Genomic DNA, 20,254 nt, shown 5'->3' on the forward strand with positions numbered 1-20,254 from the left:
TTGTAACATTTTGTTTACAACAGTTGTAGTGAAACCAACGAGTCAGAAAGAGAGAATCTCTCTTTCTAACTCGTTGAGTGAAACAGTGGCGAAATTATTTTGGATGTAGTACCGTGACTTGCATACAGATGCCATCTATCTCAGGAAGCTTCAGAAATGCCAAGAGGACGGAGAGGCTTTTGTAACGGACTCCATCGGAACTGGATAATGTAAAGCTGAATCGATAGAAGGAACCAAATAGTGAAAATCAGAATGTTGTACCGTGACTTCTACACAGATAGCATCGAACTTAAAACGCTATAGAATTCTCAGGGGACAAAGGGGCGTTCAAGGGTTTTGCCGCGTACTCTGTCGAACCTGGGTGTTGTTAAACTGAATCGATAGATGACACCAAACAGTGAATCACGATACTTACAGGAATGGAGTCCTACTGACTTAAAACATACAAACCCTTTCAAGACGAGGTAACCAAAAAATAAGCCTCTGGCTGTGTTGCAAGCCTTCGGGCCTCTTTCCGTAATAAAATATAAACCATCATGATATGCCGGTGGAAAATGTGTGTATTCATGCGCTACACATTTGTACTTCAGTTGCAATGAAACATATGAACGTTTGTTCTATTTTAGGGCGAGATAATTAGAGATAGTAAGTAATCTTCCTTGTACATAAGTGCAAAACATGTGTCACAGGCCAACTTTATGTCTCTAATCTTAGAAAGAACTACATTACAGATTAAAATGCATTTAATAATAAAAATGAATGAAGTGTACACTACGAATATTACGAAATAAGGACTTGAAAGCAATTTCAAGAAATGGTTCATTATTCAAGATTTTATCTGATAATCATTATCAAGATAAAAATCAGCTTGAGGCAAGAAGAAAACACTCAAACTCTTTGCGTCACTTCATTTCAAGAAACGCGTGAACGCAAGTAAACTCCACTACATAAGCAGTCCGTCGCTGAAGATTCATCATAACATCACAACTCCTCAAGATGAAGATATTCTTCGCGTTGTCGTTGGTTCTGTGGACAGCAGTCAGCAGTAACTGTGAAGTACAGAAGACACAAAGTAACGAATTCTATCAAGTTTCGCCTTTGGAGATTGTACCGGTAAGACTTATCTTAGCAACGATAACAGCCACTGACGGACCCATACGAGGAGAAGTGAGTGTGAACTTGTATGGAACTATAATAGGAAATATAGAAAATTATATTAACTGGTATTCTGGAAACGGATCTATTGGCATTAAACAAGGTGGAATCGGATATGACTATGTGGTCCTTGAGTACGACATTGGAGCTGACGGAGATGTGTATATAAGTACAACCCTTTACACTAATGAAGGCGTCGACATGGGAAATATAGCCAGAATTAACAATCTAGACATAGAGAAACAATTCATGCACGAGAAGGAATCTAGCGACCAGAGGACAATTTATTTTTCAGCCTATGGAATGAACTTTATCAAGACTGACAAAGCAAGGAAAGAATCTTATCATTTTAATTTTGATAGAGAGATATCGACATGCATTGGTACTTCGTACTGGTGGGACGGTGAAGGAAATACTGAGGTAAAAGGAGGGAAATCTGAGAACTATTTTGAATTCACATCTGATATACCAGCCCACGTAAAAGGGAACTTCACTTACAAATGTTCATACGGTACACGCAATTCCAAGGTACCATCTCAGAACAGCTGTCAAAATAACCATGAAATCTATCCACACGCAAAGGACAATAGCACTTACTACCTGTACCAACGTTACGACACAATTACATCTGATATCTCTAATTGTATCTCTCTTGCACCAATCGACGTTGAACTAGTACACTATCAAGGTGTTACAGAATGGAGGAATGGCACAGGTTCAACGAATGTTACAAGAGGTGGAGTTGGTTACGACTTCATCGAGTTTCAGTATACCATGGATCCATATGCTTTTGGGCTCAGCCAGTACAACTTCACTATAAGGACACTTTGAGTAAGTACAATCGTTAAAGTAAGGAAATTTCTTATTACTATAGCTTGAGTTACTGAAATATTTATTTATTTATTTATTTATTTATTTATTTATTTATTTATTTATTTATTTATTTATTTATTCATTCTGGTGTAGTTAAGGCCATCAGGCCTTCTCTTCTACACCACCAGAAATACAAATACAATAATAGAAATAAAAAGAAAAATCACACTGTAAACAAAGTAAAGCCAAAAAAAAATATACACAGGTTGCATCACACAATTTTAGATGAGTGGTGGGAAATATGGGCCTATATAAAATATTAAGACAAATGACTAAATCTTAATTGTATTAATAACGTTTAGGTCTATTGGGCTGCCCCATCTTCTATATAGAGATTCTCTCCAGCGATTTATTAGTCGTTTAGGTTCTCTATATCCTATGGATTGTATTTTATTATCTATTTTGATAATCAATCGTCTTGTATTCTACGTACATGGTGATATCAGTTTCTTCTATGTTCGTCTATTGTAACAGTCAAATTATGTGTTATAATATATAATTGGTCTCTTATTAGCAATAGGCTATTACAGTGGCTCTGACCTCAGAATTGGGGGTATATCCTCCTAAAGGACTTAAAAATCTCATTTACGCCTTTTGAATTCTTCGTCTCTCCCTTCTTCGCTTAATATTTATTTTAAATATTTCGCTCTGTCCATTTTTCACTACGCACCATATCTACTAAAACTCTCATTGACATCATAAAATTTCAATTGAAGCGTTGGGCTGAATAACGATCTATGTTACAATCTGCTAACTGTGCAGGAGAAACAACAAAAATGTTACACCTAGACCGTTGTAACTTGTGTAGAAGCGCCTCTGGTACAGATACTGAAAAACAATTTTTTGACAGCTGTGTAAGATTATATAGAGCATTAATCCATTAAAAAGTCGATTATGAAAAATTGTAACATAGACCGTTATTCGGCCCAACCCTTCAATTGTATATCAATGTTTGTTCTGTTCGTTAAAATTATCTTATGGTTATATATAAACTTTGGAACGTGTTTATTTTTATATCTGTATCTATGTACGAAATATTGCGACACAAATAACAATTAAAAGCTAGCACTTATTCTATTATTTAATTATTAATTAATATCACAGCTTTACAGTGGTATTTTCTTCTAAAAACCATCACCTTAGATTTGGTTTCAGAAATGTTTAAATTACAGTTTCCAATTACTTTAGATAATTTATTCATTAAGCCAATGTATAAATTATACTCAGTATTATCTTATTCCCACTCTTTCAATTTTTCGTTTTCCCTTCTTTTTAGTGTCCAGTTTTCACTATATGTTAAAAATGGCGTTGTCACAACCTTATAAAACTTTAATTGTGTATCAATCTTTGTTCTGTTGGCTATTGATCTGATAGTTTCACACCTACTTTGGAACCTGTTTAGTTTTATATCTACATCTCTTGTCTTGTGTAAAGGAATTGTTACAACCCGAATAATTATAAGTTGGTACTAATTCTATTACTTTATTATTGATTGCCATCTTAGCTCTACAGCAGTATTTCTGAATGGTGTCGTCTTAAACTTGATTTCAAAAATGTTGAATTACAGTTTGCAATTACTTTAGAAAATTCATTAACGGTTATTTTTAAATCCTGCTCAGATTTATTAAATAACACATGTACTATAATTAAATTTCAATTAATTTAACTTTGACTGAAGACGCGCGGTAAGATTGTGGATTTGATTCGTGATGAGTCACAGATTTTCTCCATTTACCGTAGCAGAATAATAGTTGGAAAGTTAATACCTTTGAATTTCTAGATAACAAAGATAGACTATGTATAAACAAAATGACAAATGAATCAGTTGGCATTCTATTTTGTACCAAAGTGTTTAATTATATTTGTTTGTTTATATTCACAGTTTCGTATTGAAGAATAAATAGAAGGAGCATTCACGTTTAGTGTGAACTGACGCATCCAGCAAATCATTTACAATTAAGACATTTTCTCCACGCCATAATCATCATAATTAATATTTATGAATCGATATTTGTTAAAACAACATTAGTCATGAAGACCATACTTGTGGGAAACTTAAAAAAAAGTTGTTAAACTATAAGAATTTAACTCTCTATAGATCCATTATGGACATATAAAATCACATCATTTTAACACCAAAGGATAAGTTCAAAATATTACGAGATAACAAAAAACTGTAACACAAAAATTCTGACTGACGTAGTTTTAACAATCACCGACTTATGTTCATTGTCATTACACCCAAGCTATAGTTTAATACGGATATACATTTTACATATCCTATCAGATTTCTATTCTATGATCATACGCATATGATACTAGATCTATTGATATTATTGTACGAACTATTGTTAAAGACAACAGATAATGAAAATTTATGAACAAATAGGCTACAAGGTGTCCGAGAGCTTTCAATGAAATAAAAATGTATTAAGTAAAATATTTATTGTTGTGATAAATTTAACTTAAAAATAAGTGAAAAGCGGTTTTCAGTTTCAGTTGGTACCTTTGTTGGGGATGAATACATTCATTTGTTGAACGAGATTGAATATAATGGCAATAATTCATCAAAACCTTGATTGTGTTTTATGGCTTATAGAATGGAAATCAGTTACAAGAGTTGAACTTAAGTTTAGACTATTGCATGATGGTTCTGCATCTAGTTTTAAGTCAATCAATTAAGTCAACTTTATTTATTACAGAAGAAAATAATTAAAATATGTCTTTATAAACCTATTGATTTTCCATCTGAAAATTTGTTTTTAGACTTTAATGTACTTAACGTAAGACAAATTTATTATATTGTATTAATAAAATTCATACATAAAAATCGAAATAATTTTGAATTGTATTCTCATAGTTATGAAACAAAAGGTATGAATTCTTTAAGATTGTTTGAACCAAAATGCAACACTGTTACAGTATTTAATCATAGTAGTAATTTAGCCCCAAGAATATATAACAAATTGATATTTAAATATCCTAATCTTGTCAATTCTAATAGTTCTAGTATTAAATTTAACAAGTTATGTATGGATTTTATAAAAATTGTAAATTTAAATTTATATACTATAATTGCATGGTAGACATAAGACAAATTGTATTGTATAATTATTAATTTCAATTCAGGAATCCGCCCCTGAGCACGAGTTCTACTCTTTCAGGGGCGAGCTAATTTTTTCTGTATATATTATATTTTATGTTACAATTATTAGCAAAATAATTAATAAATAAATACAGTTAATTAAGAAATGCTAGAGGTTTATAAAATAAATTGGCAGTGTTACAAACAAAAATCACCTGGAAGGCTAGAAACATCTGACCAAAATGTTGAGTGAATTAGACTATCATTCTAACGAAGCCCATTTAGCCTAAATCAATTCTAACGGACTCTATACGACTGTAGATTTATCATTCTACAAGTTCATAGTGTGGCTCAGACAACCTTAAGCATAAGTGCATATAAATTCCAAAGGTTACATCACATTAAACAAAACGATCGTATGTTTAGAAGGTGATTTTATGATTGAATGTTACTGTAAATGAATTAAGATGGAAATTTCTACAAGTCTGTATGCTGTAGGCATTATTCCATCCGAATGGTACTGAGAATAGATACCAACTGTCTCACCAAATCATTGAACATAAAAGAGATATTGAATTAATGCTTTTCGACACGTGGAGCAAGATAAAATTTCGTTTCGATGTGTATTGTGCAATTACAGAAATTTACAAAGTAGAAAAATATTATGTTGTTTGTATTTCTTATCTATAAGTTTCATATCTCACACCAATACATATTTTACTTTATCTTTATTTTCCCTTTATTGGACACCATTATGTAGTCTAATTTAATATAACCGATATTCTGGCACATAAATATAATTCTGAGTGCTACAAATAATGTATTAAGTTCCTCTTTAGTGATTACTTGTATACACTGTTACTCACCTCGATGAAAATATTTTATGTACTTTATTTAATTGCAGGACAAAACTTGTTTTGTAATATACAGGGTGGAAGTGAAATAACCTTGCAGATTGAAAGGGATGATAGGGTACACGTAAATGAATAGGAAACTATATTACGTTTTGTGAATAAATTCACGGTTAATTATAAAATTAAGTTTGAAATTTCAGCAGCCCGGCACATCGTCGCTAATACAATCTTCTCGTGATACAGATGTAAGAGGTCAACGAACTCGTTGAGTCTCAGTACATAAGCTGCATTCTGCCGAGACATTGCCACTCGCTCGCTTCGTGTAATGCCCTGAATTTAGGGGGTTTTACATTAAATTCACACGAAAACCGTTCACGCTATTGAAATACGCCAGAGGAATAAATTATTCTTTATTAGATTTCCTATCGATATGGACAAAAATCACGATCCTACTCGTAATAGTTATATTTGGGGGAAAAAAAAACATTTTTTTTAAAGAACTATGAACTTTCCACCAAGATGATGTTATAGTTTTTTATTACATATAACATGAGCTATTCGCTCTGGAAATCTGCAAGGCTATTTTACTCCCACCCTGTACATGTACTGAAACCTCGTACATACATACTTACTGCTAAATATTTATGTATAATACGTATTTAATGTATGTATAATAAAACTTTCTTCTATTGTCATACATTTATGAATAAATTTATTGTCACGTTTTTATGAATAAATTAAATTTCCAACCCTACCCAAGAACTTTATTTCCCTCCCAGAAGAAGTCACGCTAAGAATGTTATCACATTTTAAAAATTCATCACATTCGATCGGTTTCGAACCCCAAACAACGGCTAACATCAGACCACCTGCAATGATATAAATAAGACAAAGGAAACAATCGATCTTATTAAAACGTTTAGATTCTATACAGTGGAGGAAGTTCACCGTCATAATTAATGTACGGTATCAATAGAGCAAAAATATGTCAATATACTCTTCGGTTCAAGGATATGTAGGCCACATTTTAGAGATATTGGTTTGTGTACAATGAGCTGCGAAGTTTTTATATGATGGAAAGTGTTTCTCAAATTTTTATTACTGTACGAAGTACGAGTGCCCTGAGCAGTCGTCAAGTTCACTGAAACGTTGAAAGATCATCCAATATCCTCTCGTATAAAAAGAAGGAAAGCTGAAGGGTTATCATTATTTCCATCCACGTTGTAGCCTATTATGCAGAGCGTTCGCCAGAAAGCAGGTTTTCGCTCACGTACATGCCATCGGAGTCTTACAGTTATAGAACGACGTAACTGCAAAATAAATAGTGTATACATTTCTCCTGAATCGAATGTGGGAAGATTTTTTTGTTGCATAGTATGGGAAAATAACACAGACTGAAGTGTCATCAAGGATACAGCATTAGTATACAGCTGACTTCCATTCAGTGCAGATCAGTTTAGTTCTTGGCAAATCAGCATCCATCAGAACAGCGAATATTCATTTACGACATGTATATTACGAGGAAAACGCGTAAAAAATGCCGCGTACATTATGTGCGAAGTTATTTTATTCTCAGAAATGTTTTTACCAGGCTTAGGATCCGGGACACTTTAGCAACCAACTTGACTATAGAGTTCCTTGAATATAGTAGACAGACATACCAAGCATGACCAGCACTGGCATTCCCAGCCTTAAAATGAGGTGCAACAGTGACGTAGAATCTCATAATCGCATACAGGCATACGCCTAAAAGATACTGTATGTCACTGTTGCACTTCCTTTAAAGGCTAGAATTGCCAGCGCTAAACATGCCTCGACTAGATTGTGCATCTCTCTTTCTCGCAGTCATTATACAAGATTGCAGCGCCGCTGTTCACATTCCACATACAAAATGGTCTGTTAGTGTGTCGATATTAGAAACATGCCAAGGAAAACAGAATCTCCAAGAGAAATCTTCGTTCATCATAAATTAATTTACGCTGAGAATACAAGCGTGGCGTGATTAATTAATATCATGCCTGCATTTTTAGTTACTATCTAACATTTGTATCTAATTAATATGCTTAGGAACTAATAGCTCCTTAGGCAATGCTGTACAAAATGACAAATACTGATAATCTAGGCATTATACGTATATTAGGCACAGAACTCACCACATCCATAAGACTGAAAGGTCATGCAGTTGGTACCGCTTACTACTTACCTAAAAAGAAAAAGAAAAATTTGTGAATATACAATTACAACTGATACATAAACATAATATTGTTACACTTACATATTCATCTTGTTCCATATACACAGACATATAAGCATGTTATCAGGTAGGCCTAAATAAATGCCAGTATTTTGGCAGGTAACAAACAAAACCAATACCAATTGAATTCTCTGCTAATTCCCATTCTAACAGTCTGCTCTTATTAATAATAATTTTAACAGTGTAGACTAATATTGGATTGTCAAACGCAAAGAGAAGTGCCCTTTTCTCTAAAGCATACCTGCACAAACAGCGCTCGATGAGCGCGCGCGCTCCTTCGGAGCGGGAGAGCCGTGTTTACCGCTCGCCGAAACGGAGAGGAAGATAGATCAGAATGACATAGACTTGCTATAGGTAGAGGAAAGAGAAACGACCTCTCAGTTATCTAGTGGAGTGCAGTGTGTAGGCCTATTCTCAGTAACTGTTTCACGTTGCTTACCTACTGCTACAGTACAGTATGGAGGAATCTAAAAGACGGAACATAACATTTAACATTTAACGATTTACAGCTAGAACTTATTGATTTTCAATGCGACCTAAGGGCTAAATATCGTTTGAATAATACTACTAGGCTGGTTGAGTTTTACAAGACTAAACATTAGCAATAATATCCACGACTACACAGGCTGGCTGTGAAAGTGATTGATATGTTTAGCTCAACATTTATATTTGTGAGCAACTGTTTTCTATAATCAACTTTAATAAAGGCAGACATCGAACATCTGTAACTGATGTTTCATTACGATCAGTAGGCTACTGTTCCTTCCAGCTGCCAAAAGCATAAAACCCCGTTTTGATGTACTGATAAATAAAAATGTAACAAAATTATATTGTATATTTAATTAAGTAGCTATAGAATTTCTATTATTTCTGTAAAATAAATATTTCTTTATTAATTAATAATAGTCCAAGATAGTTTTGCAAACACTGAACAGGAATTCATTTCATAAACACTCGTAATAGTACTTCCTTTTGTATATATTTTGTACGAGATCACCCCTTCTTCCAGTCCACCCATATACAGAGCGCAGCTAATATCTGCATTCCGCTCATGAGCTGTGAGCCGGCTCGGAGAGCGCAAACCTTGTGCAGGCCTGCTCTAAAGGTTGTAATACATAAATTATTCTCAATCAATTCACCTGCAAACTCTTTTACAACTGTACCACAAATACATTTATTACATTTAAATCTCTTAAGGCTGCTCAACAATAAACCGGAAGCGGAAATAACAACGAGAACGAGAACGGAAATACTGTTAAAATAAATGTATTTAAATGTGAGCATTCACAATTAATTTTCACGTTCACGTTCCCAGGCTCCGGTAAGCTTCTCGTTAATTGTGAATATTCACATTTAAATACATTTATTTTAACAATATTTCCGTTCTCGTTCTTGTTGCCGTTTCCGTTCCCGGTTTATTGTGGACCAGCCTTTATTTGTACTTTCTGTCCTTTTTTAAATTTAAAGTAGTAAGTGTTATCTATTTTAAATTGTTTTAGTGCCAAAATTGAATTTATGATTGATCATGCATTTTTTTTTACAGGTGAATGTTGTTTATTTAATGCAATAAGCTGAGAACAAATTTTTCTCTAATACCATATTAAACGCACAAACACGCATGCGCGCGGACACACATATAGAGTGGAAGGGAATCTATTACATTAATTCACAGGGGTCAATCCGAACAAGTTTTGTCAAATAAGTTTTTTGATACATCCAACAGTTTTGAGAATCCGAAATGTAACGTGTTGCAACCTGCAAAGAGTCGCTGTGCACCTTGAGGTCATTACTCCGCAGTGGGGTGAGTGTAACTCCAATCATCCACTCCGCAAGACTTGCGAGAGGAGAATGTAAATAAAACGTCTCATCAGATGTACAGGATGAAATTAATATAAATACGCAGATATTAACAGATTATTCCTTATACGTGTATAGAATGCAATGAAGAAAATCTAATACCACATTAGTAGGCCTATCAAAAGAATACTTTTCTCAGGAAAAAATAATTTTCCCCTAAATGTTAACAATGTTTTACTCGATAAGTACTACCCGTGCAATTCTGATTTTACTCGCATTATTAGAGAAACTGATAAGGTATGATATATCCCTTCGTAATATTCAATAAAATGGACGGTTGCCTTGCAAATTAAATAGATCAACACGTACCGCTATTTCCTGCCATTAGGAAATATGGCAATCCTACTGCTGTGACTGAGGTACAAAATACTGCTATTCGGAACTGAGTTCGTGTGTGTTTTCGTAGATAAATCGGCGATACGCTGTTGCCAAACTACGCAGATTTTCAGCCTAATCTTTAATTAGCCATGCACTTAAGTACAAAAAAAACATTTTCTGTTTTAATTATTCTATTGCCCCATATATATACAATGTCCTGTAACTAGCGTATTTTAGTTTATCTAAAATATAGTTCTGTAATTACATTATAGGATTGACCAATGTCCACCGTTTTGGAGTAGTTAGCAATTATACAAAGTGTCACAGAAATTCGTAATAATACAAAGATACTTTTTAATGGGACACCATACAGGGTGTTTAAAAAAGTATCCAATATTTTAGGAGGGGCTAGTATGCATCAAAACAATAAAATTATGTATAATAAACATGGGGCCTGTAACACATACTTTCAGAGATCTGAACACTTGTTCATAGGAGGTGTGTGACGTCCATTCATGGCAATGCATTCCTCTGCCCCTCGGCGTAAGGAATCACGCACTCTTTGAAATTTGTTTTAATACGTTAATAAGAAAGTCCTGATAACGATCCCCAGTTAATCTCTGTGGTAACACATATGACCCTATTAATCTATCACTAAGAACGCCTGCCCATAAGTTGATTGAGAATCGGTGCTGATGCCTTGTTTCTTCAACCGCATGGGGATTTTCATCAGCCTACACATGCTGATTAAGAAAATTCACAACACCATCTCTCCTGAACCCCGCTCATATCCGCAACCAGACTTTTGTTTTCAGTATTCCTTGCGACGTATCATTATTCCATGCCAGGAGTGTCAACTACGGTAGGATTATCTGGTAGCCTGCTATATTGTAAGGCAGAAAAATGCATTGCCATGAATGGATGTCACATTGAGCACCTCCTATGAACAAGTGTTCATATCTCAGAAAGTATGTGTTGTAGGACCCATGTTTATGAGACATTTTGTTTTTTTTTTATACATACTATCACCTTCTAAAATATTGGATACTTTTTAACACCTTGTATAGGCCTACCTCAATCTATAAATCTGTTGCACTTTTCATCCTGATTCAGATGATATAAGCTTGATGTTCCATAGCTTTGTATTCAGGTCATTAACAAAAAAAAACAAGAAACATGTGTAAAATTTTACTAATTTAATGAAAAAGTATCTTCGAAAGGGTAAATTTCAATACAAATATTTCAATTGATTTCCCTCTTCTGCAATAGACCTACTAAACATCCCACATAAAATGTACAATTTTCACGTCTGAAATAACTTCAAAATCGGATGAACTAGCAAATTGCCTTTTATATATGAAATAATTTGCATTGTTCAGTAAGTGAATTTGCCAATGCTGTAAGTTACAGGCAAAAGAAGATTAACACATAAAGCTTCAGGAAAGTGGCTACCGCTGAACATCTCTTATCTGCTTAATATTTCAATAATGATACCTTACCTCCTGGTCAGTAATTTGAGCTGTTGAGAACAGAGAAAAACCTGCAATCTTTAGAGTTGTACGATGGCAAACGAGTAGTAACCTAGCCTACAACGCGATGCGGAAGTAAGTGGATTCCATTCTAACAAAAAATTTAATTTCTTCATATTACAACTTGTATATCAGTACTCAGTACTCGTCTGGTTATAAAACAGTAATAAAATCATTGAAGCAATAAAAGAATGGAATAATGTCGAAAGAAAATATGTCAAGAACGTTCGTTTCTTTTATAAAAACGGTACTATTTCATCGTGCTCTCAGCTCGGTTATTCGCATACCGACATCACCAACAGTACACAACAATCATGACGTGAGGGATCGTTAAGATGGAAACACTATTCGTCATGTTTTGTTCAAGGTGTGTAGCTGAGGCGGGAACGCGTTTACCTGCTGATCCGGAGTTGCTTTCGAGCGTGGGTTCGATTCTCACTTGGGCTGATTACCCGGTTTGATTTTTTCCGAGGTTTTCTCCAACCGTAAGGCGAATCTTCGGTCTCATCTCGCCTTATAGGCCTACTGTACCATTCTCGATATCACCAATTCCACTGACGACGCTAAATAACTCAGTGGTTAATACAGCGCCGTTAAATAACCAAGTAAAACATTGCGAGATGCGAAAACAATTAAGTTCGCATGTAGGCATGTACGCAACCTGGAAAACGCTTCGCAGATTTTGAAGGAGGAATCAGATTCGGTAAAGAACGTAGGTACTCATATTTTTGAAACTGTGTGATTGGGGATTATTATTTATGGAACAATGTAAATATAATATAATTTTTATTTAGTATTCAGTCTAAATGACATATCATAGTTTAAAAACATCAACAACACTTACAAATGTAAATATTCATTGAATGTTATAGACAACTAATGTGCTAACGTTTTCGCTAGGGCATCTTTAGGCACTTGACTCAACAATATCTTATACAAAATTTTACCATATGATGGCTGTGAAATATATATCAAACAATTTACATCTAATATATATTTTTGACAGCCATCATATGGTAAAATTTTGTATGAGATATTGTTGAGTCAAATGCCTGAAGATGCCCGAGGGCGAAAACGTTAGCACATTAGTTGTCTATAACATTCAATGAATATTTACATTTGTAAGTGTTGTTGATGTTTTTTAAACCATGATATGTCATTTAGACTGAATACTAAATAAAAATTATATTATATTACATTGTATATTGACTATCGTAAAATCACTATTACCATGCTTACTAAGATATTTATGGAACAGTTTACCAGAGAGAAGTGACGCCTCCATTTCCCCCCTCCAACGCAACCTACACCGCAGTCATTCATATCATATTTAAAATATGTTTGCGTGACTCGAAACACCAGTAAGTCACCCCACAATCATTCCCATCCCCATCTTCAGCTCACCTCCAACCACTCTAAACGTGAGCTCCTTTCTCAAAAGTGGGAATTCCAGGATAACAGGGGCCCGACAGTCCGCGAAAAGGGGTGCGATTCCTCTCTTTCTCCTGAACCTGAAAACTTTGGGGAAACCGAAGCATCACCCTCGAACGCGGACTAGTCGTCCAGATCAGAAGGCTTCGGAGATCTCTCCGTCAGAAGACGCCTCCCATCCCGGTACATCTGGTACGGATGGGGGCGAAGATGTCGTAGATGCTTGAGAAGAATAAAGGACACCGCACGAAATATGATAGAAGATCTCGGGCAAAATCTGCTAGTATTTAGGGATGTGAGAATACAATTTTCTTCTACTGTGCCTAGACACGAATATGGACGAGATTAGGCGAGCACTTTATGGCGTCCAAAGCCTCAGTAGCTTGGCCTGTCGCCGAAATAATCAAAATGGAACGAAAATGTGCTCAATTGTAACTGATAAACTACTAGAAAGCAATTTAATGTAAATAATTCACTCGACTGATTTTAAGCAAATTTCAAGCTACTATTTTGACTTAGAACTATTAACCTTTCTCCTCACTAGGTATGGGAGGTTACATGGGAATTTACGGTCTCATAAAAATGCAAATACCTCTTAATCCAGTTGTTTTCCTTGCACTCCCCTCGTTTTCCTTGCATTTCCCTCGTTTTCCTTGCATTTCCATTGTTTTCCTTGCATTCTTCTTGCTTTTCTTGCATGGATCTTGTTATCCTTGCACTTCCTTTCTTCTCCTTCCATTCCCCTTGTTCTCCTTGTATTTCCCTTGTTCTCATTATATTCCCCTTAGTTCTCCTTGAATTCCTCTTTCTTCTCCTTGCATTCCCCTGTTCTCCTTGCATTTCTCTTGTCCTCCTATTCCCGCTGCTCTCCTTCTATTCCCCCTTTCCTCCTAGTATTACCCCTTGTGTGACTGCACCCATACGTAGTCTAGTTGTACGTAAAGATATGCCGTATAGTGAAGTTATGCACCTGTCGACTTTTACCCAACTACAAAAGCTGAAATAATAAACACATTCAGATTTATAACAGATAAAATCTTGCTAATAATCCCAGAAATATATTCATTGCAATAAAATGCGTAACTAAATACTTTCAAGGAAAAAAAAATATTTCAGGGCCGGGTAGTGATCCCGGGACCTTTGGTTCAACGTACTAGCGCTCTTAACAACTGAGCTACCCACGAACTCCACCCGACACCGTCTCAATTTTTCCACTTATATGCACACAACTCAAGTGGGCTGACAAGACGCCGGAGACCCACATCGAGTGCACACAAATTTTATGTGACTTGGAATTGTGTTTTCTGTTAACGTAGGCTACCAAGTCACACAGAGTTTGTGTGCACTCGATGTGGGTCTCTGGCGTCTTGTCAGCCCACTTGAGTTGTGTGGATATAAGGGGAAAAATTGAGACGGTGTCGGGTGGAGTTCCCGGGTAGCTCAGTTAGTAAAGCGGTGGTACGTTCAACCAGAGGTCCCGGGATCGATAGAAAGATCAATAGGCTAGTCACCATACCTTTATAGCAGTTACTGTTTTGGAAAGTAAAACACACTCATAATAGCACGAGTAAGAATACAAAATCGTATTTTCTCAATAAATCGACGAGAGTAGAATGACAGCAGCATAGCCGTTTATGTCAATTTTCTAGCACTGCTTCCGACGCTTACAGGCGCATAAACTATGTTCTTGTGACAATTACATTAACTTGGTCTGAAACTATGTGTACTCACAAGCATTCCGTGGAGAAAGGAAAACAACGCTACAGCAAAGATATTCTCACTCTCAGTCAACTATTCACGTATTTAACCTGATGTACAGAACGATGAAGTTTGATCCATGGACTTCCTGACTGACTTATTCAGTAAGAAAATATCGCTAAATAACGTCACAGTTCTAATATCGCTCTGTCTGAACTTCACACTCCAAGTATGAAGTTCCTAACTGAAATTGAAATACGTAATGTTGTAACAACAACGTAATTACACAATCATACCCGGCTCTGGAACAATTTTTGCCTTGAAATTATTCAAAATATTATTCAATGTAATTACAATCACCATATATGTTTTCTTGGCATTTTTGACAATATATATAGTGATTCTTATACAACCGAACCAATGTTTTGCCTATCACTCACAAAGTACAGTCAAAATTCATGTGCATATCGCATCAGGTGCTTGAAATTTCAGTTCTAGCTTTTCAATGATTTAGGGTCTATCTTGGATAGTACTGCTCATCGGAGTGACTACTACCGCGGAGGAATCGGAGATTACGAATAAAGCTCTCCACCGGTGATCTCCGGTACTACCATAGGTGGAACAGGGGACATACGGAGGGATGAGGTGGTTCAGAGCGAAGGGAAGTTGGAAGACGTACAGCTCAAGGACGACCGGCGCGTACGGACTGAGGGTAGCTGTGAGTGGAATAAAATGACACCAAATCGTATATCCGTCGCATGAAAATTATTTAATTTAGTTGAAGATGATAATAAAGTCGCACGCTGTGAACTCTGTGGGCGAATATACTCCAAGGTGGAACTTCGAATTTGTTAGACCATTTGAAGCGATCGCACAATCGCGAACTTGAAGGAAGTAAGTAAATTTAACTGTTCAAAACACTTTTGAACTCTTTTAAAAAACGTGTTTACTTTGATTTATATATAAAAGTTCTAATAAATAATTTCGTGGTTTTGTGTGTAGACAGAGTAACATTGCGAATGAAAAACTGAAAAGCAAAAGAATTTCAGCAAAAAAGGACCCTCTAAGATTGATCCAGCATATTGTTACGAGATGAAAGTCCAAACTTCAGTGATGAGCCGCTTACTTGAAAGGAAATAAGAGTTGGTGATTGTGTTGCCAGAAAAGCCAAACGCTCCTAGGACGCTAACAGGTCCGTATTTGGAAATCTCTATGGCGTGGACCAGGACCAGGTTAGATAGATTCTCTGAGTAGGTCTAAATTTTAAAATGTAGGTATGTAAGTGTTTAGGCTAACATTAAGAGCCGCGGTTGTGGTACTCGTACTTGCTGTCAAAAATAAATTATTACCATTCAGATACACATTGACGGTTAATTAGTGATATCATCGTTTTCGTAGCTTTAAAATTACGTAAAACATTTGATACGATTTTTTAAACTGCTTTAGTGCTATTGTTCCAAAGGTCCACAGTCTAGAAAAAAAGTCTTGAAATTTCTATAAAACGTAACTTTCGAGGCAATAAAAATCATACATGACTTATAAGGAATATTTAAAAGGCAACTTGAGTTATTAGATTAAAATACTGAGTTTCATTCTGAAACGTAAGAAACGTGTGGTAATAATATAATTACAATTATCCTTAAGTTGATATCCGCTTATATTTTTTATTACAGAGGAAGAGTGATGCATTTTAGAAGAGACAGTTCAAATACTGACACCCTTTAACACAATGATCACAATCCTGTCTGGTGAAGAATCTTAATAAATTGTTTTGGACAGTAAACTTTAACCCAGTGATACCACAAGTTTCTTTTGTTCCATTCTGAAACTCCCTTAATATATTTTACATTAAACTAAATCGATTAGAATAATAATTGACAAAAACTGTTTGTGAATAAACGAGTGTTTTCAGGAGAATTATAAATGTTTACATTTACTGAAACGTTTTACATCTGCGTTAGTTTTCAGTTAATTTTAATGTTATTCATTTGATCAATGACATAAAACTAATACGCCTTTCCACATATACTATGAATTTTAAAACTAGAAAAAAAATCTGTCAACTAACATAGTACTTCAAGCAAAACAAGAAAAAAAGAAGAGCCGAAGAAAGAGAAAGAGAGAGAGAGAGGTAAATAAAAAAGAGAAAATAAACAACAAAAAATTACACGCTTATTTTAGAAGATACGCGGACGTCAGCGGACTCCAATCACTACCTGATCCGATTAAAGGAATGCTCAGCGGAAAATGTATGTCTGCGCCGCAGCATATATACAACCTGCGCGGCATCAATAGGAGGTAACCGGAGGTCTCCGATTGAAAGCGCACAAACAACCGCTCCGGAGAAAAACCTAATCATAAGCAGCACTAATCTTGGAAAACCCCACCTTTAAGATAGTTTCACAAGAAGAAATCAGGGCCGGCAAGATCGGGCGAACGTGCTGGCTACAGATCAACGGAGATTATTTAGTTGTAAAAATAGCTGGATTAATGATAATGGTTAATTGATTCTTCGAATGTATGGCAGGTCGCCCCATCTTGCTAAAGACTTTTTTTGTTTAGTCAACTGTCCGAAGACAGGTCTGAACCTCGCAAGTGATACCAACAAGGCTCCACTTATGAGTCAACTAGGCCATGAGATAATAGAGTAGGTTGGCCAGTTCCTTTCCCCCTCCATTGCATACATCGCTAATTAGCTACATATTGCTTCAGATGCATACAAACAATTGTTTTTCCTCCGACACATATCGTCAAGTCAGATGTATTCCCTGATAATAGATGTACATATCAGCCAGAACTTCAATCAGATATTCTTGCGTTATTTCCACAAACTCTATGAATATCTATTTGTATGCATTAGTATCAATCACACCCAGAAAAATATGTATATTCCATAATTAATAAATCAGCTATGGTAAACCTTACTCCCACTTTTATCGGACCCAGACTAGGATTAATGTATTTCATATTGTCGCTCTTCAAACTTTGTTCTGAACTGTAGCTGGTTTTGAGACGGTTCCTCGTATAGGATAAGGAGGTTTTTCATCAGATTAGTATTTCTTATATGGATAGTAAGTGTGGGGCGTGTAAGAAAGTTCCAGAATGTGAGACGGAAGAAACAGCTGGGCAGAAAGACCGAAGCGACGCTACGCGGACAGGAAACATGTGTCCAGGCGTGGAGTTGACCGATGAGGGAATGTATGGACTTTGCCTGCGAGTGGTCAGCAGATGACGCCAAGCCAGGTTCGAAAAGGAGGTGATCTGGAATATGTCAGAGAATTGTCAGAAAACACCGGAAGTAGGGGAGGATATAGTTAACGAGCAATTTTTGAAGAGCGCGTCTTAAGTGACGTAAGAGTAATCATGGCCAATCAGGATTCGTAATAGAGACACGTGATTTATAGATAGGAGGGCGAAATTGTATGTTTGGTGGTTGCAAGTAGAGGATAGATTTGGCAGATAGACAGAGGGCATATAGAATGCGTGCGGAGAGGACGCACTCCACATATTCTCGGCTAACGTAACTCGGAAGGGTAACAATTTACGGACTTAGAATTTTTTAGTGGGTTTAGTAAGAAGTCGTGTGTTGTATCATTCTTATAAGTCTGAATTCTTTTCTCGTCATTATTATTACATTAGGAATAAATTGTCATCACGTTATCAACTCTCCGTTATATTACCGGTGTTTTATAGTACAAAACATATAATTACGCGAAGACAGAAATTAGTCTACCAACTTGTAGGAAGTGAGAGCAAGATATTATACACTTGGACACGCATTTCTGCTAATCCGAAACCACAATTCATAATAATAAACGTTCTCATAGAGATTTCTTACCAACAACTTCTGGTGTGCGCCTACATCATTTCAATCTACGAGCACGTCTCCCAAACCCCATGTCCCAACCGTTTTGCAGCTGACCTGGGAAATCTCATCTCTACCGGAGTAATCTCGAGGAGGCTGGCGCCCAAATTAATTGGTGTACATCTTTAATTATTTACATCAAAGTGCTTCCTTGAGATACTTTCCATACATGACGGAGCTGGCAGCCGAGGGCAAGGAAAGGCGTCGTGGGCAACAACGACGACGACCGACGACCGTCGCAGTTTCAAGGTGAGATCCTATGACCTAGTAAGAACTCACAATTAGAAATGCTACAGTTTCATTTTGTAACTAATTTATCGGGTTCAGTTCTATAAGAATCAATTGAAGGGGTGAGAATAATGTAGTCCTAAGCCACAAATGCAAATTTTACAGGACAACGTATTAAAGTTTTAGAATCCAATGCTATTAGGTGCAGTATCATAATTTCTTCGGCGCATGCTTACGTCATTTGTTGGGTAATTTTTTTACAATATTTTACTAGTAGCTTCCGCATAGGTATAAGTACTGAACTGCCACAAGAAGAAGTTTTGTTAAAAGTATGGCTTTGAATTATCTCATTCTAAGGAATTCAATATTGTATATCTTATTGTAAGTCATTCTTTTTCCTAAGAAAAAGCACGCTTCGAAAATGGCAAATATCTTTTTGAACGTTTTGGTGAACGATATTTTTTGGGAATATCACAAGAAGATTAAAAACTGCATAATATGTTTTAGGCTTAATTTCTTGTAGAAAAAGAAGAAGAATCTTAATTTATTTTGTCAATTTTTTTCATCAAATAACATCTACTCATAATGCAAATGTTAATAGTACAATTGAATAACAAGGACACAAACCATAGTCTTTCATTTTCACAGGCTTGAAGTGTTATTTAATAATAAAATTCGGTAACTTCTGAATGTTTTTGGCACAGTTTCACACATATTTATGGTCATTTTTCGTTGACTCTCACTACAAAATGTAACACAAAATCTTTCAATTTAAAGTTTGATCATATAACAGAATGGCCATCCCCATGTTAAAATCGGTAACATGTGGAAGAGAACAACCACCAGGATCGCCACTGTCGATTGAGAACGACCGCTGGATAGAAGTACAGTTCCTCGATGAAATTCAAATGAGAGTTACAACGTGATTTCTTATGTAGTAGCTAGATGGCAGCATAGTGAAATTGATAAAAGTTGTTGCGTCAAAGTCTATATTGCTGAGAAATCTGTTATATGTGCTCTGGGCTATTAGTCATTAGCCCATTCCTTTATGAAACAGTCCGTTTAAGGCAAAGAACGAAATATTACACCATGTGACAACAAAAAGTT

The 20,254-nt window shown here is 35.7% G+C and overlaps 2 protein-coding genes across 3 annotated transcripts in view; one reads left to right on the top strand and one right to left on the bottom strand.

Annotated features, from left to right (window-relative positions):
* LOC138699819 (protein Wnt-5b-like) overlaps positions 1-20,254 on the bottom strand; it is a 2,020,855-nt gene that overhangs the window by 340,695 nt on the left and 1,659,906 nt on the right. The window lies entirely within an intron of this gene.
* LOC138699813 (uncharacterized) lies at positions 933-6,692 on the top strand. The gene is made up of 2 exons (XM_069825985.1): positions 933-1,986; positions 3,911-6,692. Exon 1 carries the CDS (start codon positions 997-999, stop codon positions 1,984-1,986), a length of 990 nt encoding a protein of 329 aa, XP_069682086.1. The 5' UTR covers positions 933-996; the 3' UTR covers positions 3,911-6,692.

This window comes from Periplaneta americana, chromosome 5, assembly GCF_040183065.1.
Source record: "Periplaneta americana isolate PAMFEO1 chromosome 5, P.americana_PAMFEO1_priV1, whole genome shotgun sequence".
Classification (NCBI taxonomy): Eukaryota; Metazoa; Arthropoda; class Insecta; order Blattodea; family Blattidae; genus Periplaneta; species Periplaneta americana.

Excerpts from the sequence above, each read along its gene's own strand:
- LOC138699813 (XM_069825985.1), top strand. The coding sequence starts at position 997 with ATGAAGATATTCTTCGCGTTGTCGTTGGTTCTGTGGACAGCAGTCAGC.